This window comes from Salvelinus fontinalis, chromosome 13 (assembly GCF_029448725.1).
Source record: "Salvelinus fontinalis isolate EN_2023a chromosome 13, ASM2944872v1, whole genome shotgun sequence".
Taxonomy (NCBI): Eukaryota; Metazoa; Chordata; class Actinopteri; order Salmoniformes; family Salmonidae; genus Salvelinus; species Salvelinus fontinalis.
The window spans coordinates 9,743,556-9,770,905 of NC_074677.1; the positions used below are offsets into that span (position 1 = coordinate 9,743,556).

The following is a 27,350-nucleotide window of genomic DNA, read 5'->3' on the forward strand; positions in this document are numbered from 1 at the left end:
TACTGAACATTATGGCAGTTTTGAATCCTTTGAATATTATCTGTAGCTAGATTTCCATCCAATTGGTGACAGATTTTCATGTGAATAGTCTAAAATCTGCATAACGAAAATATGTGCATTTTCCCACCAGTGGTGTGTTTCCACCAAACGGACTTGTTGCGGATATAAATCAGTGCGTGATGACATAGACGATTTTGTGTGCACTAAGTTTTCATGTACCAAATAAAGTTTGCAGATACAGTGCGGGTAGGCTATGAGTTTAATATGGATAAGAGCGAGAATATTTTTATTCGATCATCTTGTCACCAGAATAAGACCCTCAAAATGTATTGGAAAGGAGCATCAAGTTCACCGTCACTTTCACCACTCAGTGAAGTTCATCATAACTTATTTAATCTGTATCCTAATAAACTGCATAGTCTCCCGAGTCGTAGTGGGAGGCCCACACACCATATCATCACGGGACTCCAAGTTTGCTTCGAAATGATGGTTATTATATCAATATTTGCTCCTAAAGGCATTTCCACCACCATTTCTCACATAACTGGTTTTAGAGGCACGAAAAGATCCCACTATGTCAAACGAACAAATGATCTGTCGGCATTTATAAATTGTACCAAAACTTCCTGTTTCCATCACAGCTGTCATTATTTTTTTTACATACGGTTTGCCTTTTCTCGCATAAAAAAACTGTGGATGGAAATGTGGTTTGTGACATGAAAATAATGTTCTAAACAAACACAAAAAATGTCAGGCATGAATCTTAGTTTAGCAAAAGGTAAATTCCTTACATTAGGAGTTCACTATTGAAGTGTTAGCTGGGGGATACTCTCTCAACGTCTTGATGCAGTCATCTGTTATGTGAAAACAGTTTTCATAGTAATACATGAACCTCCATGTGACGTGTCTGATGTCTGTACCTTCCACTGCACTTGGGACATGTTGGAGTTTGGAGTCAGCACCGTCACATTCTCCAGAGCTATGCGCAGGTCCGACAACTCTCTGTGAAGGTCCCTCTGTCTGGTGCTATCTTCATAGAAAAGAATGTTGTACACTTTTCTATTCATAATTTGAAATTCCCTACTGGCACTGAAATTGACACAAACTAAACTCCATGTAACGAAAAGTCCCATAGTGCTCCTAAAAACGGTTTACTTTGAACCACACTCATTTCCTCCACCGTCTCATAAACATCATAAAAAGTAATGTTTTTGTTTGTGCTACATCCTGCTGCAAATATTGTGAATAATATGTTCCTTGTTTAACATTCCAGTAGAGTTTTCTGTATTCCCCTGGGAGAAAGAAATACATTCTATTCTAGCTGTAAGGAAATAGGATAGGACAGGATCAACTTTAATTTCCCTCAGGGGGAAATTGTCTTAGACAAACAGTACTGCTGTATACAAAATAAACACTGTACATTACACATTCAACAAATACACAACACATAAATGTAGTGGTGAAGGCTCAAGCTAAGTGCTCTTACCCTCCACCACTAGCTGTGCGCTGGCGGTGACCACCCCCACGTCGTTGACAGCTGTGCAGGTGTACCTCCCAGAATCCTGTGGTGTCACGTAGTGGATCTGGAGGCTCTGGTCAGGATTCACTAGATACCTACAGACATGACACAGCAACCAACACAACATTCACTATAGAAACTGTATGAAATTATTAGAAATCAAAGAATTACTTATTATTATTATTAATATTGCATACTAATAATGCATGTTATGACACATGTACTCACTGTGCAGAAGAGTAGCTCAAAGAGTCACAAAGATTACACCCCCAAGACTTGTGTCTACTTTAATACACAAGTGTCACGCGCTCACCTTAGGGTGTGACTTGGGTGGGCAAATCTATGTTTCTATTTCTTTGTTGGCCTAGTATGGTTCCCAATCAGAGGCAGCTATGTATCATTGTCTCTGATTGGGGATCATACTTAGGCAGCCCTTTTTCCCACCTTAGATTGTGGGATCTTGTTTTTGTATAGTTACTGTGTAGCCTGCAGAACATTACGTTCGTTTATATATATATTTTTTGGTGTTCATCTAATAAAGAAAGATGTACGCTTACAACGCTGCACCTTGGTCTCATTCCAACAACGAACGTGACAACAAGTGAATTTGTCCAAATACTTTTGGTTCCTTAAAACGGGGGGGACTACGTACAAAAAGTGCTGTAATTTCTACATGGTTCACCCTCAAATTCAAAGTGCTGGAGTACAGAGCCAAAATAATATACACTGCTCAAAAAAATAAAGGGAACACTTAAACAACACAATGTAACTCCAAGTCAATCACACTTCTGTGAAATCAAACTGTCCACTTAGGAAGCAACACTGATTGACAATAAATTTCACATGCTGTTGTGCAAATGGAATAGACAACCGGTGGAAATTATAGGCAATTAGCAAGATACCCCCAATAAAGGAGTGGTTCTGCAGGTGGTGACCACAGACCACTTCTCAGTTCCTATGCTTCCTGACTGATGTTTTGGTCACTTTTGAATGCTGGCGGTGCTTTCACTCTAGTGGTAGCATGAGACGGAGTCTACAACCCACACAAGTGGCTCAGGTAGTGCAGCTCATCCAGGATGGCACATCAATGCGAGCTGTGGCAAGAAGGTTTGCTGTGTCTGTCAGCGTAGTGTCCAAAGCATGGAGGCGCTACCAGGAGACAGGCCAGTACATCAGGAGACGTGGAGGAGGCGGTAGGAGGGCAACAACCCAGCAGCAGGATCGCTACCTCCGCCTTTGTGCAAGGAGGAGCAGGAGGAGCACTGCCAGAGCCCTGCAAAATGACCTCCAGCAGGCCACAAATGTGCATGTGTCTGCTCAAACGGTCAGAAACAGACTCCATGAGGGTGGTATGAGGGCCCGACGTCCACAGGTGGGGGTTGTGCTTACAGCCCAACACCGTGCAGGACGTTTGGCATTTGCCAGAGAACACCAAGATTGGCAAATTCGCCACTGGCGCCCTGTGCTCTTCACAGATGAAAGCAGGTTCACACTGAGCACAGGTGACAGACGTGACAGAGTCTGGAGACGCCGTGGAGAACGTTCTGCTGCCTGCAACATCTTCCAGCATGACCGGTTTGGCGGTGGGGCAGTCATGGTGTGGGGTGGCATTTCTTTGGGGGGCCGCACAGCCCTCCATGTGCTCGCCAGAGGTAGCCTGGCTGCCATTAGGTACCGAGATGAGATCCTCAGACCCCTTGTGAGACCATATGCTGGTGCGGTTGGCCCTGGGTTCCTCCTAATGCAAGACAATGCTAGACCTCATGTGGCTGGAGTGTGTCAGCAGTTCCTGCAAGAGGAAGGCATTGATGCTATGGACTGGCCAGCCCGTTCCCCATACCTGAATCCCAATTGAGCACATCTGGGACATCATGTCTCGCTCCATCCACCAACGCCACGTTGCACCACAGACTGTCCAGGAGTCCGCCACCTCATCAGGAGCATGCCCAGGCGTTGTAGGGAGGTCATACAGGCACGTGGAGGCCACACACACTACTGAGCTTCATTTTGACTTGTTTTAAGGACATTACATCAAAGTTGGATCAGCCTGTAGTCTGGTTTTCCACTTTAATTTTGAGTGCGACTCCAAATCCAGACCTCCATGGGTTGATAAATTTGATTTCCATTGATCATTTTTGTGTGATTTTGTTGTCAGCACATTCAAATATGTAAAGAAAAAAGTATTTAATAAGAATATTTAATTCATTCAGATCTAGGATGTGTTATTTTAGTGTTCCCTTTATTTTTTTGAGCAGTGTGTGATAAGGTGCGTCTCGGTGAGAGGTGTAGGAGTCAGGCGCAGGAGAGCAGGGATTACTGAGAAGCGTGTTTAATATAATAATTATATATACATAGTCCACAAATACAAAATTCGCAAAGATCTGTCTATATAAGGTCCCACAGTTCACAGTGCAGATCAGAGCAAAAACCAACCCATGAGGTCGAAGGAATTGTTCGTAGAGCTCAGAGACAGGATACTGTCGAGGCACAGATCTGTCTATATAAGGTCCCACAGTTCACAGTGCCTAAATAGTGAAAACAATACAGGAACTCGTGCCAAACGCATGGGGGAACAAACTCAGTTCCGAAAATAAACTACACGTGCGTAATAACGAGAAGAAGAAACATCAACGATAAACGAGCGCAAAATACCCACAAGCTTAATCCCACACGAAATAAGGCAGGTAACAGGTTCCCTATATACACACAGAAATAAACGCAATTGAAACCAGGTGTGAAAAGGAACACAGACAAAACAACCAGAAAAGGAAAACGGGATCGGTGGCGGCTAGTAAACCGGCGACACCGAGCGCCGAGCGCCGCCCGAACAGGGAGAGGAGTTACCTTCGGTAGAAGTCGTGACACAGTGTATATATTGTCACCATCCAAATACTTTTTGATCTCCTGTATATAATAATATAAGCCATTTAGCAGACGCATTTATCCAAAGCCACTTACAGTCATGCATACAAACCACATGTTGTAAACCTCATGTCAAGAACAGTTTCTAGTGTACATTTAATGGACAATTAAGTTTTTTTTGTTGAATCAAGAATCAGACCTGCCGTTGGGCAGAGGGCCCTGCTCACGGCTCCACTCCACAGCAGCCATGGAGTCTCCTTTAGCCTCGCAGTAGAACTGGGCAGACTCCCCTGTCCCCACCAACACATCCTGAGGCTTCAGCACCAACACTGGCTTGGCTGGGGATGGAGAAAGCATGGGCAAATACACAAATTATGATTATTCATATCATATCTCTAAGCATTCAATTCCATGCTATCCCTTATATCAATAGCAAACACTGACATACCTTTTTCACACTGATGTGCCGACCCAAACTGTACTGTGTGGACTGTACTGGGTTCTTTTCACATTTTCATTTCCAGCACCGTTCCAGCAACTATGGTGGATGCATAACCAGGCCAGCGAAGTACAGCTTGGCTCAGTAGTGTAAAAAAGGTTATTGCTAAAATGGTACTGTACATGGAGTCAGGGTTCATCTTACCTAAGACAGACAGGCGGGCGGCCCTGCTCTCTCTTACTCCCACAGTGTTGGAGGCCACACAGATGTACACGCCAGAATCATTTTTCTGGGCTGGGGCGATTATCAACTTCCCATTCAGTTCCTATAGGTCACATGGGGAGCATGCACATACAGTTAAAAATAAACAAGGATTTTTGGGGGGATAGTTTTTCATCCAAGGTGACATGTCCTCTTTTATTAATAATGGAGGAAAATGTATGAAGCGGCCTGTGGTTTTAATCAAAATGTTCTACAACAGTGCCCTCAATTGGCAATACTGTGTTACCACTGATATGATTAGAGAAATAAGTATTGAGAACAGTATGCATTTCAGCTCCTGCCACCTCTGGAAATTAGTTAAAAAATGAATTACAATAATATAGAATATCTTTCCATATTATGGAAAAACCATAGTGTCTTGAAAATACATTTACTGCACAGAAATGCACACTGACAACTGTCCCATTGTCAATTTCTAATTTCAAAAAGCATAGCAAGAAAGCCCAAAGCATGTAGCTATGTTATAAAGGAGGTCTCACAGTGTAGTGCGGGTTTGTGTGCTTGATGGGGACCCCGTCTTTTCTCCAGGTGGCATTGGGCTCGGGGTGGCCCACCGGCGGGCTGCAGTTCAGCACCGCCACCTCCCCCACAGCCACCTCCACGTCACTGGGCTGCACCCGGAAGTCCTCACGCAGAGCTGAAAGAACACACAGAGGTCGTCCATTCATAAACAGTGGGTTTGAGACTAGCTGGTGCACAATGCCATAACATTACATTGGATAACAACGTCGAAGTCAGTCTACAAGCCTGTAGTTAATAAACATTGCCTGGGAGACATGTGCCCAGCACAACACGCATCACTGTCTGCTTGACTTGGCTTCCTACAAATGAGAGTTTTGAACACCGAAAATTTGCAAGGGTTATAATGAACTAATTTAATGATTTACCTTATTTCACAGTACCATTACCACACCATATCACACTATACATTTTGGACCACATCGCACAGCTCTAAATATCCATATATTTTATACACGGAATACACAGTGCTTTTGTCCAGTATTGCCCCATCAGCAACCTCATATATTCCCCAGAGGTCCCAAACAATTCATAGAGCAAACTTGACCTGTCTGCATTGATATAAGCACAAGTACATGACAGACAAGCCTGACCTCTTTACAGGAACGTGTCATGTTTACTCAATCGTTAAGAGTCACTGTGAAACATTTCAGTTTAAGGTCTAAGGAGCTCCCTTCCATTATATCCAAAATGACAGAGACAATAGCATTTTCACCTTGCATGTGTACATTACCACATGTTTAGGATGTCTGTTTAAATCTTCACTGATGTCATAACATAGGTATTACATTAGGACACCACATGGAATCATGAGACAAAAAGTATTTGGCGTCTACTTGGTCACACGTATGGTTACAATGGTCTAGTGCTATAAACTACTACTGGAATATCTCCACTCTTCATCAAGGAATGATCCAAGGCTGGACTGCTTTAAAATGTATTAAGGGGGCCTCCCGGGTGGCGCAGAGTCTCTGGGTTCGCGCCCAGGCTCTGTCGCAGCCGGCCGCGACCGGGAGGTCCGTGGGGCGACGCACAATTGGCATAGCGTTGTCCGGGTTAGGGAGGGTTTGGTCGGTAGGGATATCCTTGTCTCATCGCACTCCAGCGACTCCTGTGGCGGGCCGGGCGCAGTGCGAGCTAACCAAGGGGGCCAGGTACACGGTGTTTCCTCCGACACATTGGTGCGGCTGGCTTCCGGGTTGGAGGCGCGCTGTGTTAAGAAGCAGTGCGGCTTGGTTGAGTTGTGCTTCGGAGGACACATGGCTTTCGACCTTCGTCTTTCCCGAGCCCGTACGGGAGTTGTAGCGATGAGACAAGATAGTAATTACTAGCGATTGGATACCACGAAAATTGGAGAGAAAATGGGATAAAATTTAAAATAAAAAAATAAAAAAATAAAATAAAAAATGAATTAAGGGTATTCTTGAAAATCAATAATTGTCTAGCTATGATAGAGAACTTAGCACAACTCTTGAATTAACAGTGCTGCATGGTTCATGACTGTAGAGGCTACTAACCTAACCAGTACAACTACACTTACAAAAGGTCACAATTGCACAATTATCTTATTGAGACTAACCTGGATAAATAAAGGTTAAACTCAAACTATACTACAATCGATCTGCTAGTATAACTCAATCGAAAGTAAAGTTACTGTCCCAATGGCTCCATGCCTCCACCACGTACTGCTCCACGGAAGTTCCCCCAACAAGTCAATCAGCCACTAATTATACCAGCTAGCTCAGGAATCCAGTGGTGTGTGGGTGACCCTATTTTGGGTACAAACAGAGGCTGGGGGTCAGGGGTAAATTAGCAGAGTGTTTGTCCTGGGAAGGTGGTAAACATTGATTTTGGACCCCCTTTAATTTCAGTTCGCTTCAGCTAGCGACTGGAACGAGCTGCAACAAACACTCAAACTGGACAGTTTATCTCAATCTCTTCATTCAAAGACAAAGATCAGTGTCCAATCATGGACACTCTTACTGACAGTTGTGGCTGCTTTCCGTGATGTATTGTTGTCTCTACCTTCTTGCCCTTTGTGCGGTTGTCTGTGCTCAATAATGTTTGCACCATGTTTTGTGCTGCTACCATGTTGTGCTGCTGCCATGTTGTGTTGTTACCATGTTGTGTTGTTACCATGTTGATACCAGGCTGTGTTGTCATGTGTTGCGGCCATGCTATGTTGTTGTCTTAGGTCTCTATTTATGTAGAGTTGTGTTGTCTCTTGTCGTGATGTGTGTTTTGACCTATATATACATATAAATATATATTTTTTTAATCCCAGCCCCCGTCCCCACAGGAGATCTTTGGCCTTTTGGTAGGCCGTCATTGTAAATAAGAATTTGTTCTAAATAACTGACTTGCCTAGTTAAATAAATGTTTAAAAAATATATATATATATAATAATAATTCTACTCAGCAATCACACGGACAATCTCAACGTCTCTCGCTCTCTCTCTGGAGCAGGGGTCTGTGGTTACTGCGGGCTTTCCGTGGACCTGATGGATCATATATTAGCTTGATATCACATTTAAGATCAGCATGGAGGGAGAGAAGAAGTTAATGGGACAGGATGTAGGAGCCACAGAGGGCCTTCCAACCAAGACACATCCATCTGGCATAGTGTTTTTAAGTACTTGGAAGGCAGCTGTGTGTGGCTTTGGTTCCATCTCAGTATGAGCACACTTGATGCAGCCAATCTAGCCCTTGAGTGGTTTATTAGTTAGTCTGCACACTGCTGAGACTGATACATAGTCTCTTCACTCACATGATCTATAACAGTGGGACCACTCTATAACATGGTACCTCTCTTCATCTTACTGTGCAATTATTTCTGCATGGCATCTTGGAATTTATAACAAGATACGCATGTCCATCTAATTTGAAAGACATCCCCACAGTCTTACCTGCGATATAGAGGGAGGCGCTGCGGCTGGTGGCCTTGCCAGCGCTGTTCCTTGCCATGCACGCGTACACGCCCTCATGTGACTGACTCCGCCTCCCTGGCACTACGCTGAGGAAAAAAAGGCTGCCCTCCGACAGGACGATGGGCCGCGATTGGCTGTCCAGCTTGTCCATGTCCAGGGGCTGGCCATTGCGGAGCCACTCAATGGAGGGCTCGGGTGTGCCGTCGGCGCGGCAGGAGAGGGTGGCGGGGCTGCCTACCTTGACCACCACATCTGAGGGGTGGTGGACAATCCGCGGGGGCACCTCCACCACATCCGTCCTCAGTCTGGAACCTGGAGGGAACAAGAACAGTGGACGGAGGAAAGATGGAGAAATTCAGGTTCTGTCAAAGTAGGCTATGGCGTCTGTTAATTCACAGAAGATCTGACAATAGTTTATTACTATTACTATGCATACTATGCATTTAGCATCGAATGGGGTTCAAAACGATTAAGTCATAGTTGTTTCCCATGAGAAGCAGTAGGCCTATAACTTCCATTGTCAACTAAGTCAAATACATAGGCCTAAAGCTAACAAATAAAACCAGTAGAAAATATCCTGATAAAAATTCAGGTTCTTTCAAGTTCAAGTTGTATTAGTCGTATGTACGGGATACGCATGAATACATCACATTCATCGCTCTACTCCACCTGTTGGCCCCCATTTCTATCGGTCTTGACTTGAGCTATTGCTAGTGAAGGGCAACATTGTATCAAATCAATCAACTGTTGCTAGCAAACTTGTATCAACAACATTATACAGTCTATTCCGGGCCCTCAGAGTTCACCACTCCAATGAGCTCATACAGTTGAAGTCGGAAGTTTACATACACCTTAGCCAAATAAATTTAAACTCAGTTTTTCACAATTCCTGACAATTAATCCTAGTAAAAATGCCCTGTCTTAGGTCAGTTAGGATCACCACTTTATTTTAAGAATGTGAAATGTCTGAATAATAGTAGAGAGAATGATTTATTTCAGCTTTTATTTATTACATCACATTCCCAGTGGGTCAGAAGTTTACATACACTCAATTAGTATTTGGTAGCATTGCCTTTAAATTGTTTAACTTGGGTCAAACGTTTCGGGTAGCCTTCCACAAGCTTCCCACAATAAGTTGGGTGAATTTTGGCCCATTCCTCCTGACAGAGCTGGTGTAACTGAGTCAGGTTTGTAGGCTTCCTTGCTCGCACACGCTTTTTCAGCTCTGCCCACAAATTTTCTATAGGATTGAGGTCAGGGCTTTGTGATGGCCACACCAATACCTTGACTTTTTGTCCTTAAGCCATTTTGCCACAACTTTGGAAGTATGCTTGGGGTCATTGTCCATTTGGAAGACCCATTTGCGACCAAGCTTTTCCTGACTGACGTCTTGAGATGTTGCTTCAATATATCCACATCGTTTTCCTACCTCATGATGCCATTTAATTTGTGAAGTGCACCAGTCCCTCCTGCAGCAAAGCACCCCCACAATATGATGCTGCCACCCCCGTGCTTCACGGTTGGGATGGTGTTCTTCAGCTTGCAAGCCTCCCACTTTTTCCTCCAAACATAATGATGGTCATTATGGCCAAACAGTTCTATTTTTCTATCATCAGACCAGCGGACATTTCTCCAAAAAGTACGATCTTTATCCCCATGTGCAGTTGCAAACCGTAGTCTGGATTTTTTATGGCGGTTTTGGAGCAGTGGCTTCTTCCTTGCTGAGCGGCCTTTCAGGTTATGTCGATATAGGACTCGTTTTACTGTGGATATACTGTGGATATATACTTTTGTACCTGTTTCCTCCAGCATCTTCACAAGGTCCTTTGCTGTTGTTCTGGGATTGATTTGCACTTTTCGCACCAAAGTACGTTCATCTCTTGGAGACAGAACGCGTCTCCTTCCTGAGCGGTATGACAGCTGCGTGGTCCCATGGTGTTTATACTTGCGTACTATTGTTTGAACAGATGAACGTGGTACCTTTCACGAGTTTGGAAATTGCTCCCAAGGATGAACCAGACTTGTGGAGGTCTACAATTTTTTCTGAGGTCTTGGCTGATTTCTTTTGATTTCCCCATGATGTCAAGCAAAGAGGCACTGAGTTTGAAGGTAGGCCTTGAAATACATCCACAGGTACACCTCCAATTGACTCAAATTATGTAAATTAGCCTATCAGAAGCTTCTAAAGCCATGACATCATTTTGGGGAATTTTCCAAGCTGTTTAAAGTCCCAGTCAACTTAGTGTATTTATACTTCTGACCCAATGGAATTGTTACACAGTGAATTGTGAGTGAAATAATCTGTATGTAAACAATTGTTGGAAAAATTACTTTTGTCATGCACAAAGTAGATGTTCTAATCGATTTGCCAAAACTATAGTTTGTTAACAAGAAATTTGTGGAGTGGTTGAAAAACGTGTTTTAATGACTCCAACCTAAATGTATGTAAACTTCTGACTTCAACTGTATATCCATTGGATATATGGGATCATCAGAACTCAGACATCCCAAATGGCTACTTTCCTAAATTTGCGTGCTGCAGGCCAGGTACTTCTATGTGTGCTCAGACGTGCACGTTCCCTGAATATTATCAGAACAGAGAAACCAGACAGAGACATACTCATTGCTCACATGGATCACGCCAAACAAAAGACAATAGCAAAATTTACAAAACTCATAAATGATGGTTATGGGAAAAAAACTTACTGGTTTCTCACAAGTGTAGCAGGTTTTGAACTCTGCAAACTACGTTTCAACTCTGAGAATGAGAACGGTAAATTATGAATTAATACATGCATTAACTTCTTATGGCTGCAGGGGCAGTATTGAGTAGCTTGGATGAAAGGTGCACAGAGGTGCCCAGAGTAAACGGCCTGCTCCTCATTCATAGTTGCAAATATATGCATATTATTAGTATTTGATAGAAAACACTCTGAAGTTTCTAAAACTGTTTGAATTATGTCTGTGAGTATAACAGAACGGAACGAAGTTCCACTTCCTGTTTGGATTTTTTCTGGAAGTTTTCACTTCCTACGGCTTCCACTAGATGTCAACAGTCAATAGACCTTGGTCTGATGACTCTAATGTGAAGTGGGGCCGAAGGAGACAGGAATGAGTAATCACTGACATGAGGTGACCACGCATTGAACACGTGATAGGCAGCTCCTTTCCATCTCTCAACTGAAGTCAATGTAATTCTCCGGTTGGAACGATATTCAAGATGTATGTTAACAACATTCTTAAGATTGATTCAATACATCGTTTGACATGTTTCTACTGACTGTTACGGAACTTTTGGACATTTCGTCACGTTATAGTGGATGCGCTTTGTGACTTTGGAATTGTTAACCAAACACGCTAACCAAAGTAGCTAATTGGACATAAATAACGGACATTATCGAACAAATCAAGCATTTATTGTGGACCTGGGATTCCTAGGACTGCATTCTGATGAAGTTCATCAAAGGTAAGGAAACATTTATCATGTATTTTCTGGTTTCTGTTGACTCCAACATGGCGGCTAATTTGGCTATTGTTCTGAGCGCCGTCTCAGATTATTGCATGATTTGCCTTTTCCGTATTTAAAAATGTTTTATCTGACACAGCGGTTGCATTAAGGAGATGTATATCTATAATTCCATGTGTATAACTTGTATTATCATCTACATTTATGATGAGTATTTCTGTTGAAACGATGTGGCTATGCAAAATCACTTGATGTTTTTGGAACTAGTGAATGTAACACGCCAATGTAAACTCAGATTTTTTTATATAAATATGAACTTAATCAAACAAAACATGCATGTATTGTGTAACATGAAGTCCTATGAGTGTCATCTGATGAAGATCATCAAAGGTTAGTGATTAATTGTATCTATATTTCTTCTTTTTGTGACTGCTGTATTTCGCTGAAAAAATGGCTGTGCATATTGTGGTTTGGTGATGACCTAACATAATCGTTTGTAGTGCTTTTGCTGAAAAGCATATTTGAAATCGGACACTTTGGTGGGATTAACAACAAGATTACCTTTAAAATGATATAAGACACATGTATGTTTGAGGAATTTTAATTATGAGATTTCTGTTGTTTGAATTTGGCGCCCTGCACTTTCACTGGCTGTTGTCATATCGATCCCGTTAGCGGGATGCAGCCATAAGAAGTTAACAGAAATTAATGTAACCAAATGACTGGTATTAACGGTACAATTACTTGGCCTACTGGTGACATACAGTACCAGTCAAAAGTTTGGACACCTACTCATTCCAGGGTTTTTCTTTATTTTGACTATTTTGTATATTGTAGAATAATAGTGAAGACATCAAAACTATGAAAAAACACACATGGAATCATGTAGTAACCAAAAAAAGTGTTAAACAAATCAAAGCATATTTTATATTTGAGATTCTTTTTTTTCACCTTTATTTAACTAGGTAGGCCAGTTGAGAACAAGTTCTCATTACAACTGCGACCTGGCCAAGACAAAGCAGTGCGACAAAAACAACAACACAGAGTTACACATGGGATAAACAAAGGTACAGTCAATAACAAAATATTAAAATATGTGTACAGTGTGTGCAAATTAAGAAAGGAGGTAAGGCAATACATAGGCCATAGTGGCGACGTAATTACAATTTAGCAATTAACACTGGAGTGATAGTTGTGCAGATGAGGATGTGCAAGTAGAAATACTGGTGTGCAAAAGAGCAGAAAAACAAACACAAATTTGGAGATGAGGTAGGTAGTTGGTTGGATGGGTTATTTAAAGATGGGCTATGTACAGCTGTAGTGATCGGTAAGCTGCTCTGACAGCTGATGCTTAAAGTTAGTGAGGGAGATGTAAGTTTCCAACTTCAGTGATTTTTGCAATCCGTTCCCGTCATTGGCAGCAGAGAACTGGAAGGAAAGGCGGCCGAAGGAGGAATTGGCTTTGGGGGTGACCAGTGAAATATACCTGCTGGAGCGTGTGCTACGGGTAGGTGCTGCAATGGTGACCAGTGAGCTGAGATAAGGCGGGGATTTACCTAGCATAGCCTTGTAGATGACCTGGAGCCAGTGGGTTTGACGACGAATATGAAGCGAGAGCCAGCCAACGAGAGCATACAGGTCGCAATGGTGGGTAGCATATGGGGCTTTGGTGACAAAACGGATGGCACTGTGATAGACTGCATTAGATTTGCTGAGTAGAGTGTTGGAGGCTATTTTGTAAATGACATCGCCGAAGTCGAGGATCGGTAGATAGTCAGTTTTACGAGGGTATGTTTGGCAGCATGAGTGAAGGAGGCTTTGTTGCGACATAGGTAGCCGATTCTAGATTTCATTTTGGATTGGAGATGCTTAATATGTGTCTGGAAGGAGAGTTTACAGTCTAGCCAGACACCTAGGTATTTGTAGTTGTCCACATATTCTAAGTCAGAACCGTCCAGAGTAGTGAAGCTAGTCGGGCAGGCGGGTGCAGGCAGCGATCTGTTGAAGAGCATGCATTTTGTTTTAATAGCATTTAAGAGCAGATGGAGGCCACGGAAGGAGTGTTGTATGGCATTGAAGCTCGTTTGGAGGTTTGTTATCACCGTGTCCAAAGACAGGCCAGATGTATACAGAAGGGTGTCGTCTGCGTAGAGGTGGATCAAAGAATCACCTGCAGCAAGAGTGACATCATTGATATATACAGAGAAAAGAGTCAGCCTGAGGACTGAAGTCTGTGGCACCCCCTTAGAGAGTGCCAGGGGTCCGGACAACATTCTTTAAAGTACCCACCCTTTTCCTTGATGACAGCTTTGAACATTCTTGGCATTCTCTCAGCCAGCTTCATGAGGTAGTCACCTGGAATGCATTTCAATTAACAGGTGTGCCTTGTTAAAAGTTATTTTGTTGAATTTCTTTCCATCTTAATGTGTTTTAGCCAATCAGTTGTGTTGTAGGGGTGGTATACAGAAGATAGCCCTATTTGGTAAAAGACCATGTCCATATTATGGCAAGAACAGCTCAAATAAGCAAAGAGGAATGACAGTCTATCATTACTTTAAAACAGTGCAGTCGCAAAAACCATCATGCGCTATGATGAAATTGGCTCTCATGAGGACCGCCACAGGAAAGGAAGACCCAGAGTTACCTCTGCTGCAGAGTTCATTAGAGTTACCAGCCTCAGAAATTGTAGCCCAAATAAATGCTTCACAGAGTTCAAGTAACAGACACATCTCAACATCAACTGTTCAGAGGAGACTGCTTGAATCAAGCCTTCATGGTCGAATTGCTGCAAAGAAACCACTACTAAAGGACACCAATAAGAAGAAAAGACTTGCTTGGGCCAAAAAACACGAGCAATGGACATTATTAATGTTTTTGGTATTTTTCTTAAAACTGCATTGTTGGTTAAGGGCTTGTAAGTAAGCATTTCACAACAGATTATACTTGTTGTAATCAGCGCATGTGACAAATAACATTTAATTTAATTTGATTTGATTACACAGGTGGACATCTGTCCTTTGGTCTGATGACTACAAATTTGAGATTTTTGGTTCCATCCGCCGTGTCTTTGTGAAACACAGAGTAGGTGAACAGATGATCTCCGCATGTGTGGTTCCTACCGTGAGGCATGGAGGAGGTGTGATGGTGCTTTGCTGGTGACACTGTCAGTGATTTATTTAGAATTCAAGGCACACTTAACCAGCATGGCTACCACAGGATTCTGAAGTGATATGCCATCCCATCTGGTATGCACTTAGTGGGACTATCATTTGTTTTTCAACAGGACAATGACCCAACACATCTCCAGGCTGTGTAAGGGCTATTTTTTATATTTTTTCTTTAACCTTTGATTAATTAGGCAAGTCAGTTAAGAACAAATTCTTATTTACAATGACGGCCTACCCCGGCCAAACCCGGACGACGTTGGGCCAATTGTGTGCTGCCCTATTGTGTGCCGCCCTATCAAACAAATTGAGATGGTTTGGGATGAGTTGGACGGCAGAGTAAAGGAAAAGCAGACAACAAGTGCTCAGCAGATGTGGAAACTCATTCAAGACTGTAGGAAAAGCATTCCAGGTAAAGCTAGCTAGCTACAGTATTGTGCAGGCTAGCTCAAATGAACTGCTAATATAGCCACCTTTACATACTGTATAGCTAGTTAGCTATGTGAATTAAATAAATCAGCAGATAGCTACCTAACTTCATATTCGCTAGCTATCTTGTAAATAAATGTAAAACACACACTCCAAATGTATTTATAGGTAGGTAGCTAGCTAGCTAGCTAACAGATATGGAGGAGGGTGAAAGGATTAGCAGCTCCAGCTGTCAAATAAGGGAGAGAGTAGGCTACTCTGGATAGGGCAGGTACTTTTGTGTAGTTTCAGTCCTTCGAGAGAAAAACTGAGGACAGAGATAATAGCAACATAATATTCAGTGCTTTCTAATTGCAGTATAATGAATGAAGCCTGTTTCTTTGTGATGTTTTCTGTCCTCAGATACAGAGAGCTGTGAAAGCCTGTCTGCAGATGAAGAGGTCCCAATGAATGTCCCAAGAGCAGTGGTTCTCAAACCTGGTCCTGGAGACCCAAAGAGGTGCACATTTTTGTTTTTGCCATAGCACTACATATCTGGTTCAAATGATCAACTCACCATCAAGCTTCAAGTGATATTTATGTATTAAATTGTGATACCATCCTTGATATGATCCTTCTGTTGTCACATGCACATCTGCGCACATGCATCTATCTATCAAATGTTATCATTTGTAATGAGAGATATTTCCCAACCAAGGGACAGGCATGAATTCCTCCACGGTCAGGCCCTCAGAGATGGCACCCTGGACCTTCCCGAAGACAGTCTGATTCCAGGAGCAGAGCACCGGGGATCCCAGCCCCATGTCTTCATGGGAGACGAGGCCTTTCCGTGCTGGAGAAAACTCATGCGGCACCCTCCTGAAGCAAGCATATGCAGGAGGAACATGGTCTTCAACTACCGCCTCTCCCGAGCCAGGCTGACCGCCGAGTGCACCTTCCGCATTCTTGCGTCCCAGTGGCGGAGGTACCAACGAGTCATCGGGGTCCACACTACTAACACAGAGGCGTGTGAAGGCTACCTGTGTCCTGCATACTGTAACTTCATGAGGATGGTCACGAGGACCAGGAGGGGACCTGCAGCTCACTGCTGTGTGCTAGAGGAGATGTCTGCTGCTCTGCAGGATGATGCCAGGATGGGGGCCTACAACGCAGCACGGGAGGCAATCCCTGTGCGGGAGACCTTCACCTCCTACTTCTACGAGGAGGGTGCTGTTTCCCAGGCAACATCTTGCGCGATAGACTACAATATGCACAACCAAAGGCTCTTTTAAGAGCCACGCACATTGCAATAAGAGTATTCTTCCATTTACTTAACAATTCCCAGTTTCTCTCCCTTTGATTTCTACTTCTCAGGTTAGGATACAGTTCAAAACAGGCTTTTTTACGAGTTACCCATATTGAAAAAATGTAGAACACAAAGACACCCTACAACCCACACCTGCATCAATCTGATGGATTGATTGTGCAGTAAGAAGGCTCAGGTGTATAACTGTGTGGGCTGTGGCTCCTTCTACCAAAGAATAGGCAAGAGGACCAACCATGGAGAATAGTAAGGCACTCCATTATTTCTGTTAACATAACTATGCTATATGTGACCTGAGCCAACTCCTCGTGCTTACCGTGGGGAGCGTGTAACTGGTTAGGCACCGTGTTGTACAGAGATGCGCACGGTGTCTCCAGTTCGCATTCATAGCCCGGTGCGCTCTATTCCAGCTCCTCGCATTTGCCGGGCTAGAATGGGCATCCAGCCAGGACGGATGGTGCCGGCTCAGCGCTCCTGGTCTCCAGTAAACCTCCTTGGACCAGGATATCCTGCGCCAGTACTGCGTACTGTGTCCCCAGTGCGTCCTGTGCTAGGGCCCCGCACTTACCGGGCTCAAGTGAGCATCCAGCCAGGATGCACTGTGCCAGCTCTACGCTCCAGATCTCCAGTGCGCCTCCACAGTCCAGTATGTCCTGTGCCTCCTCCCCACACTCGCCCTGAGGTGCATGTCCCCAGCCCGGTACCACCAGTGCCGGCACCACGCATCAGACCTCCAGTACGCCTCCACAGTCCAGTACGTCCTGTGCCTCCTCTTCGCACTCGCTTTGAGATGCGTGTCATCAACCCGGTACCACCTCCAGCGGCGATCCCCAGTCCGAAGCCTCCAGCGTCGATCTCCAGTCCGGAGCCTCCAGCGACGATCACCAGTCCGGAGCCTCCAGCGACGATCCCCAGTCCGGAGCCTCCAGCGGCAATCACCAGTCCGGAGCCTCCAGCGACGATCCCCAGTCCGGAGCCTCCAGCGATCCCCACAAGGTATGACTCCAAACACCCAAAAAAGGCTACTCTCCTTGATGTTATCCTCACAAATAATCCTGATAGGTATCAGTCTGGTGTTTTCTGTAATGACCTTAGTGATCACTGTTTTACAGTCTGTGTTCGCAATGGCTGCTCAGTGAAACGACCTGTCCTGATTTGTCATAGATGCTTGCTAAAAAACTTTAATGAGCAAGCCTTCCTTCATGAACTGGCCTCTGTAAAATGGTATAGAATCAGCTTGATCCCCTCTGTCGATGACGCTTGGACCTTCTTTTTTATATTTTCTGTGGTATTATTAACAAACACACCCCCATAAAGAAAATGTGAATTAAAAACTGGTTCAGCCCCTGGTTCAACCGTGATCTTGCAGAGTTACTCCACCTTAAGATTTACATTTGACGGAAGGCTCGGCACATGCATACTCAGGCTGACTGGCTATCATTCAGGCAAATGAGAAATAAGTGCACTCAGGCCATCCGGAAGGCCAAAGTTAGTTACTTTAAGGAACAGTTCTCTCTCTGTGGGTCTAACCCCAAGAAGTTCTGGAAAACGGTTAAAGACCTGGAGAATAAACCCTCCCCCTCACAGCTGCCCATGTCCCTTAATGTTGATGATGTGGTTGTTACTGACAAGAAGCAAATGACTGAGCTCTTTAATCACCACTTCATTAAGTCAGGATTCCTATTTGACTCAGCCATCCCTCCTTTCCCATCCAACATTTCCTCATCTCCCACCCTTTCTAATGCGACTATCCCGCCACAAAGTTTCTCCCTGCAGGCAGTGACTGAGTCCGAGGTGCTAAAGAAGCTCCTTAAACTTAACCCCAAAAACACATCTGGGTCAGATGGAGACGCTTTCTTCTTTAAGGTTGCTGCCTCTATCATCACCAAACCTGCCTCTCCTTTCTGGGGAGGTTCCCATTGCTTGGAAGGCAGCCACAGTTTGTCCTTTATTTCTGGCTTTCTTGATGTCTATAGTATTCTCTCGGGTATGCAATCTGGTTTCCACTCAGGTTATGGATGTGTCACTGCAACCTTAAAGGTCCTCAATGATGTCACCATTGCCCTTGATTCTACGCAATATTGTGCTGCTATTTTTATTGACTTGGCCAAAGCTTTTGATATGGTAGACCATTCCATTCTTGTGGGCCGGCTAAGGAGTATTGATGTCTCTTAGGGGTCTTTGGCCTGGTTTGCTAACTACCTCTCTCAAAGAGTGCAGTGTATAAAGTCAGAAAATATGCTATGTCAGCCACTGCCTGTCCCCAAGGCTCGATCCTAGGCCCCACGCTCTTCTCAATTTACATCAACAACATAGCTCAGGCAGGAGGAAGCTCTCTCATCCATTTATATGCAGATGATACAGTCTTATACTCAGCTGGCCCCTCCCTGGATTTTGTGTTAAATGCTCTACAACAAAGCTTTCTTAGTGTCCAACAAGCTTTCTCTACCCTTAACCTTGTTCTGAACACCTCCAAAACAAAGGTCATGTGGTTTGGTAAGAAGAATGCCCCTATGCCCACAGGTGTTATTACTACCTCTGAGGGTTTAGAGCTTGAGGTAGTCACCTCATACAAGTACTTGGGAGTATGGCTAGACGGTACACTGTCCTTCTCTCAGCACATATCAAAGCTGGAGGCTAAAGTTAAATCTAGACTTGGTTTCCTCTATCATAATTGCTCCTCTTTCACCCCAGCTGCCAAACTAACCCTGATTCAGATGACCATCCTACCCATGCTAGATTACGGAGACATCATTTATAGATCGGCAGGTAAGGGTGCTCTCGAGCAGCTAGATGTTCTTTACAATTCGGCCATCAGATTTGCCCCCAATGCTCCTTAAAGGACACATCACTGTACTCTATACTCCTCTGTAAATTGGTCATCTCTGTATACCCGTCGCAAGACCCACTGGTTGATGCTTATTTATAAAACCCTCTTAGGCCTCACTCCCACCTATCTGAGATATCTACTGCAGCCCTCATCCTCCACATACAACACCCGTTCTGCCAGTCACATTCTATTAAAGGTCCCCAAAGCACACACATCCCCGGGTCACTACTCTTTTCAGTTCGCTGCAGTTAGCGACTGGAATGAGCTGCAACAAACACTCAAACTGGACAGTTTTATCTCAATCTCTTCATTCAAAGACTCAATCATGGACACTCTTACTGACAGGTGTGGATGCTTTGTGTGATGTGTTGTTGTCTCTACCTTCTTGCCCTTTGTGCTGTTGTCTGTCCCCAATAATGTTTGTACCATGTTTTGTGCTGGTATCATGTTTTGTTGCTAGCATGTTGTTGTTGTTATGTTGCTACCATGCTGTGTTGTCATGTGTTGCTGCCTTGCTATGTTGTCGTCTTCGGTCTCTCTTTATGGAGTGTTGTGTTGTCTCTCTTGTTGTGATGTGTGTTTTGTCCTATTGTCACACCCTGACCTTAGAGAGCCTTTTTTATGTCTCTTTTTGGTTTGATCAGGGTGTGATTTTGGTGGGCATTCTATGTCCTTTCTTGCTTTGATTTTGTGTTTCTATGTTTTGGCCGGGTAGGGTTCTCAATCAGGGCAGCTGTCTATCGTTGTCTCTGATTGGGAATCATACTTAGGCAGCCCTTTTTCCCACCTGTGATTGTGGGTAGTTGTCTTTGTTAGGGCCACTATAGCCCTTGTAAGCTTCACGGTCGTTTTTGTTATTTCTTGTTTTGTTGGCGACATTTTACTCAAATAAAAAGAAAATGTACGCTCACCACGCTGCACTTTGGTCTCCTTCCGACGACGGCCGTGACACCTATATTTATATTGTATGAATTTTGAATCCCAGGCCCCCGTCCCCGCAGGAGGCCTTTTTCCTTTTGGTAGGCCGTCATTGTAAATAAGAATTTGTTCTTAACTGACTTGCCTAGTTAAACAAAGGTTAAATGAAATAAAAACATTAACATACCTGAATTTGTGCAATAGAAACTCTAGTATGCAACTGACTAATGATTAGCTAGATGATTAGCTAGATACAGGCAAGATTGTGCAAGGCGGTATTGAATGTGTCAATGTCCGTCACCTTGATTACTCAAATTTCTCTCGACCTGTGCACCTACGTTGTAAACTTTCATTCATATGCTAGGTTGTAGCAACCTCATGATAGGTATAGGGAAATTTTGAGTATCATGTAGTAGCCTAAACCTATTGATGTTACGTTGAGCTGGGTGAATGGAATATGAACGACAGTCATCCAATATGCTGTAATAGAAATAAGGCCATGTTCATAACAATAACAATCGTCCTCCCTCATCTTTAAATGCCACCGACCGCCACTGATGTGAGTGTGTGTGTCTGTTTTTCAGTATAAAGTACTCTGTAGCCACTCAGTGTGGACACTGTGGACCCCAGGTGGGGACAATGCCCCAGGTGTCAACAATTCCCTTATTGAATGGAAACGTCAAAATATGTCAATTACATGGGCCAATGGGAGGGACTTGGGAGGATGATACCCTATTGACTCTAAGGCTTAATTGCAGATAAATACTATTGGATAAAAATCACAAACTTTGGCCATTGAGCTGCGATGGGCTATATGTGCCTGTGTTGATTTTTATATTCAAATATTGCAACTAGAACAGCTATCTGATGGATGCTTTCATCATGCATGAGAGGACATGCATTCAAAGACTGTCAACATCTTTTTTATAGGTTTTCAGATGTAATTTGCAACACTAGGCTAGTCATAGGGCTACTCCTGATCATAGGATAAGACAATCTTGTCTGTGGCTTGCCATGTAAAGTCTATATTCTTTCGGACAGAACTATTTCGTCAGGGAGAAACATCTCAACATCCTACAAGAATTTTTTGAAAATCGAATATTACATTTTATTATGTTAATTATTTTAAAACTCTCTAGAATTCTCTAAATCTTTCCTAAATTGTCACTTCCATATTGATTGGAATAACAATAGTGTGTCACACAGATGGGCTGACTTGGCAGGTGCTGTAGGTTAGATCAAGTGTTAATTATTTACTAAACAACAAAGTGCCATTGAAAAGTAGGAAAATTAAATGTAAAAATACATTTGTTCCTCTCTTGTTGAAAAAAAACGGGGATTAAAAAAAACAGTAACAGGAGAGAACTATATTCACAATTGGTCATACAGATAAGCCTAAAGTCTGGCTTTAAAAAGCTAAGCCTGTCAATAAACAAATGGTGGCTTTGATACCACTGGAATCTATGTTTGTAAACTGTTGTTGAGATAAAGGTATTTTGTTGAGAGAGAAACTTCTGTTGAGAATGAGTTCAATTCATTCAATACCTCACAAACCAGGCAACAATAACCCAGCCAACATAGGCTACAACTACGGTATTACACACTTTATTTATTCCATTGATAGCAATAATGACAATTAAAATAACACTACATGCATGATCAGATATGGCATACAATCGATGTTTACCATAGATAGGCCTACATTACATATATCATATCAAAATAAAAGCCTTACCTGCAAGATTGCCAAGAGTTGCGAAAAATACCAACAGTCTTGTAAACACCTGATCCGTCATTTTAAATGTTAGGTCACCAAAACACAGCATGTAAACAAATTCTTATTGCATCGTTGACCTATTTGGTGCATATTATTTCACTTGAGGACGTTCGTTTCCTTTAAACTTTTACGCACGAACCACATTTCAATTTGAGGAATTTCTTATCAAGATTGAATAAAATGGTTCAGATATTTCAATGTTTGTTTCGTTTGCCATTCCGCCACACAAGACTACCGCTTTATCTAGATCCAACAAAGCGCCAACGCAATTAGGAACAGTCCCTAGTGACTATGATGCGAACAGAATTGAGGTAGGCGAAGCGGCAACAAGTCACCGCTTTAAAAAAGCGACACTCCCACGTTTTAACTCCCTGGCTGGAAATTACTTTAATCGCATGAGGGGCTTATGCCACCGTTTTATCACCAACACCTGCTAAGCATTACAAACATAAATGGCAAGAAATAAAAAGGACTGCCACTGCATACATAGCCTATACAAGATATATTGTGGTCATATATTGAACATAAATTGTTTCCTGAAACGCAATAATAAGATAATTTGCTTCTGGGGCACTTTAAAGCCTACCTTATTCGTTTACATTTATTTACATGTTCCCTTATTTGAAGTGACAATTTCAGGGTTATCAATTCTGGTAGCCTACAGCAATATTGATTCTCATAAGCTTTATTGGTTGCCTATATGTTTGGTTCCCTGTATTCTTAGAACGCTTATAATACAAACAGCCATGTAGACTGGTCTTCAATTTCCATGTTTTTCTTTAAAAACTATTTGTAGCAGCAGTTGTGTCAACCCTACATGGAGAGGCAGGACATGTGGAGGCTCCATGTTTCTAAACAATAGATGTAAATGAAATGATCTCATCTCTCATGAACTGAAGAGATTTTACAGTTCTTGCAATCATGCCATATCTCATGGTTTATCGTTGCATTATTTCATCTAAACTGAAAAGATGTTGCACAACAAGGAATTGGAAATGCAAGGAATTGTTTTGTAGAGAGAAGCAATCACAATAATATCTGCTAATATCAACAGCCTTATTTTTCAACTGAATTTAAATTACTTATGGAGAGGTTTGACTTGCTCTAGCCTACAGATTCATGCAGAGTAGCCCTAAAGAATAACATATGCATTCAAATGTTCTTTTAGTATTTAGAGTTTTAATTGAGACAAAATGGATCTCTCTTTTTTCCATCCTGCTACAAATCCACTCGGATGTCATCACCAAGTGATACATTACAGCAGAAACAACAAGGAGGTCCTGCTAGAGCATAGCTGTGAAGAGAAAAGAAAAACAACTTCAGGAGCTAATAGTTACTTATCCCAATTACCCAAGATCCCCTGTGCAAACAGGGCTCTTGGAGGGAGAGAAGAGAGATTAAAGGGGGAAACTGCCACTGGTAGTTAATTCCCTCTCAAAAACCACATAGATAAAGTATTGTTTAGTGAACCTGCCATTGTGTCGGTCTAGAAAGGCCCAGTCGAGGTGATTTTTTTTTTTATATATTGATCCAAGAACTCGGGCTAGATGGCCTTGGCATTGGCCAGATTTCAGCCATGAACAAAAGGTTTAGAGAGGCTGAAGGAAGATGGCTAGCCCTAAACACAATGCATGGAATGGTGGTGGGTTAAAGATGTGCTGAGGGATGGCTTTAATATTGACCTCTTTTAAATTGATGAAGTCTCAAATGTCAAGGAGGTGTTGGAATGGGTGAGAGAGATGAATGGAATGAGAAGGATAATGTGTAAAAAATAGGGACTTAATGCTAAAAGCTTTTTAAGTGTTTTGTATTTTATTTCAAACAAGCTAGAAATATATATACTGTACTTGCAACAGGTGCCATTTAAGATGAGGATGATACTTTTTTCATGAGCATGGCCTTATTTCTATTACAGCATATTGGATGACTGTCATTCATATTCCATTCACAGAGCTCAACGTAACATCATTAGGTTTAGGCTACTACATGATACTAACATTTTCACTATACTCATGAGGTTGCTCCAACCTAGCCTAAGAATGAAAGTTTACAATGTAGATGCACAGATGGAGAGAAAATTGGAGAAATCAAGGTGACAGACAGTGACACATTCAATACCGCCTTGCACACTTTTGCCAGCATCTAGCTGATCTAGGGTGTAATCATAAGGCCAACAGTTGCAAACAAGAGTTTCTACTGGACAAATTCATGTATGTTTTTCCCAGTTTCAATTAATTTAAGAAATGTTTTTCAACAGAATCGGAGGAATGAATACACCCCTGATCACACGCAAAGACAGTTCACTTTCATAGTAGCCACATACAAACAGCATGAACATTTGGCTCGTCGTATAATTCCTTTTCGCATCTATGCACTCCTTTCTTCTCACGTTTAACCTTCGCTTGTGGACTTCAGTGAAAACCAGGTCAATGATCACAAAAAGTAATTAGATTGAGGATATATTATTGTTTCATCAAAGGTACACTGTAAATCCCAATGTGCTGTTATTACTCAAAACCTTTGTGGAAACCCGTTGCACTACCATATCAGAGTACAGTTACTTGAAGTGATTTTGTAGGGGGTCCAGATTTGAGTTGTGTCAGGTTAAACATTTTGAGTAAGTCAAGAAATACTTGAAGTACATTGATCTTTAAGCTCATTGTTAATTACATGCTAAACTTAGTGTCTTGAATGCTAAACAGGTGTGTTAAGAAATTGTTAATATTGTTGATCGAACTTAGAATAAAAACATTTTGTAACTCTATATTTTTTGTGACACAAACATAAAAAAATATTTTCATGCTGCTGCTAATAACCCATTAGTAAATTAATTTCTAAACATGAAGAGATTCCAAGTCATCTGTTTGAGCAACAATTGTTCCTTAAAACAAGTTGAAAGAAGAACGACATTCCAAACTTTTTGGCTGCAGTTTGAGGTTTCAACAATATTGATGCAAATACAGCAACAAGAGTCAACTCCGGTGAATCTGACCCAAGTCATCTCATACTGGTTTTCCATCAATCGTCCAATACATTTTTCAGTGTTTTCAATCTTTAAAGATGTCACGCATTGGTCCTCACACTGGGACACATGCTGAGTGCAATGTTTCTTATAACAGCTTGGGGCAGGCATAGCAGTCTCAGGCTACGATTAAATAATACACCAAACATGCAAATGACAACCTTAAATAATTAATATATAACTGATCACTTTTCATATGTATTTAACTTTTCATTAGTAATTGGTTAGAAAATATGTATGCATATTGACCAACATTAATTTGACTTTGTATGCAAACTTGATGTCTTTCTGTACTATTATATAATAAATAATTAGATTATAAAATATCAAATATATTACTTAGTCAGTAATGCATTATAAATTAAGACACCGAATTGCATTATTAATGAATTATGTAGTCTAACTCCACAACTTCTATCCTGCAATGAACTGCTCCAAATATGGATATAGCAGAACATGGAGAACTGTCTGGGCTAATAGCATCAGCACTCCACAACTCCATTGAACTCATCAATCATTCTTTGCTATGGTACAGGTTTCCCTCAAAAGATGTCTGAGGGAGGTCAGGGGGAAGGAAGGGGGGTGCTTACCTTTTCTCCGGTGTGGCTTGTCCCTGTGTGGCCGATGCTGCCGGTGCTCCAATCGATGACGGTCATGCTCCTTGACCGGTGTCTTTGACCCCTCGGCCAGTCCCGGCTCAGGTATACAGGTACATTGGCACTGACACTGGCGTGACCCTTCCGCCCAGGTATAGAGCCAGGTCACCCAGAGCAGCCACCTGCCAACTCGCATTTTCTAGCCTCCGCGTCTTCCCTATCTGGATGACACAGCTCTACACTGAAGCTCCTAGCCTAAGGCACCATGCCTTACCATGGTAGACTTTGAGCCCAAACAGGCACAACTCAACTAGTCTCTCTCCCTGACAACTCTTGGACCTCCCTGCGTTAAATTATTGGAGATTGTTATAAAGAATGTTTTTTCTTTATATTTCTTCCACCCCAGCTTTTGTGATGCCCTTCCCTCCCTCTTTCTTTTTTGCCTCTCTCCTTGCTCTCTCACTCTCACCCTCCTCTTTCTCTGTGCTTCTTTTTTCTTTGGGGGGTAAAAGAAGTTGGGGGGGGAACAATGATTGAAAAACAAGTTTCAGGCCCCATGCTGGGAGAGGAGGGCAGGGAAGGGGACCAAATGGGTCCTGTCTTCTCCAACAACATCTGTGTCATTCGTTCTGCACGGAGCAGGGGGAACGAAAACAAGGCCTGGAGGGGGAGGAAGAGGGGAAACAAGTTTGGGCAGGGGGTGGGGAGATACAGAGAAGCCTGTTTCACCTAAGCTATACTGAACAAAAACATAAATGCAACATGTAACTATTTCAAAGATTTTACTCAGTTCATATAAAGAAATCAGTCAATTTAAATAAATTCATTAGGCCCTTATCTCTGGATTGCACATGACTGGGAATACAGATATACATCTGTTCGTCACAGATACCTTAAAAAAGGTAGGGCCGTGGATCAGAAAACCAGTCAGTATCTGGTGTGACCACCATTTGCCTCATGCAGCATGACACATCTCATTCTCATGGAGTTGATCAGGCTGTTGATTGTGGCCTGTGGAATGTTTTTGGATATTGGCGGGAACTGAACACGCCGTCATACACGTCAATCCAGAGCATCCCAAACATGCTCAATGGGTGCCATTTCTGGTGAGTATGCAGGCCAATGGCAGAACTGAGACCTTTTCAGCTTCCAGGAATTGCGTACAGATCCTTGCAATATTGGGCCGTGTATTATCATGCTGAAGCATGAAGTGATGGCGGCAGATGAATGGCACGACAATGGGCCTCAGGTTCTCATCACGGTATTTCTGTGCATTCAAATTGCCATCGATAAAATG

At 42.6% G+C, this 27,350-nt stretch overlaps 1 protein-coding gene across 1 annotated transcript in view; it reads right to left on the reverse strand.

The window, feature by feature from the left end:
• LOC129868047 (roundabout homolog 1-like) overlaps positions 1–26,544 on the reverse strand; it is a 41,531-nt gene extending 14,987 nt beyond the window's left edge. Inside the window, exons 1-7 of the mRNA XM_055941626.1 lie at positions 26,048–26,544; positions 8,528–8,860; positions 5,582–5,739; positions 5,025–5,145; positions 4,581–4,719; positions 1,487–1,614; positions 921–1,030 (exon numbers count right to left, since the gene is read on the reverse strand). Of these exons, the coding sequence (XP_055797601.1) occupies positions 921–1,030; positions 1,487–1,614; positions 4,581–4,719; positions 5,025–5,145; positions 5,582–5,739; positions 8,528–8,860; positions 26,048–26,249 (1,191 nt within the window). The 5' untranslated portion in view covers positions 26,250–26,544. The remainder of the gene's footprint in view (positions 1–920; positions 1,031–1,486; positions 1,615–4,580; positions 4,720–5,024; positions 5,146–5,581; positions 5,740–8,527; positions 8,861–26,047) is intronic.
• Positions 26,545–27,350: the final 806 nt, after the last annotated feature.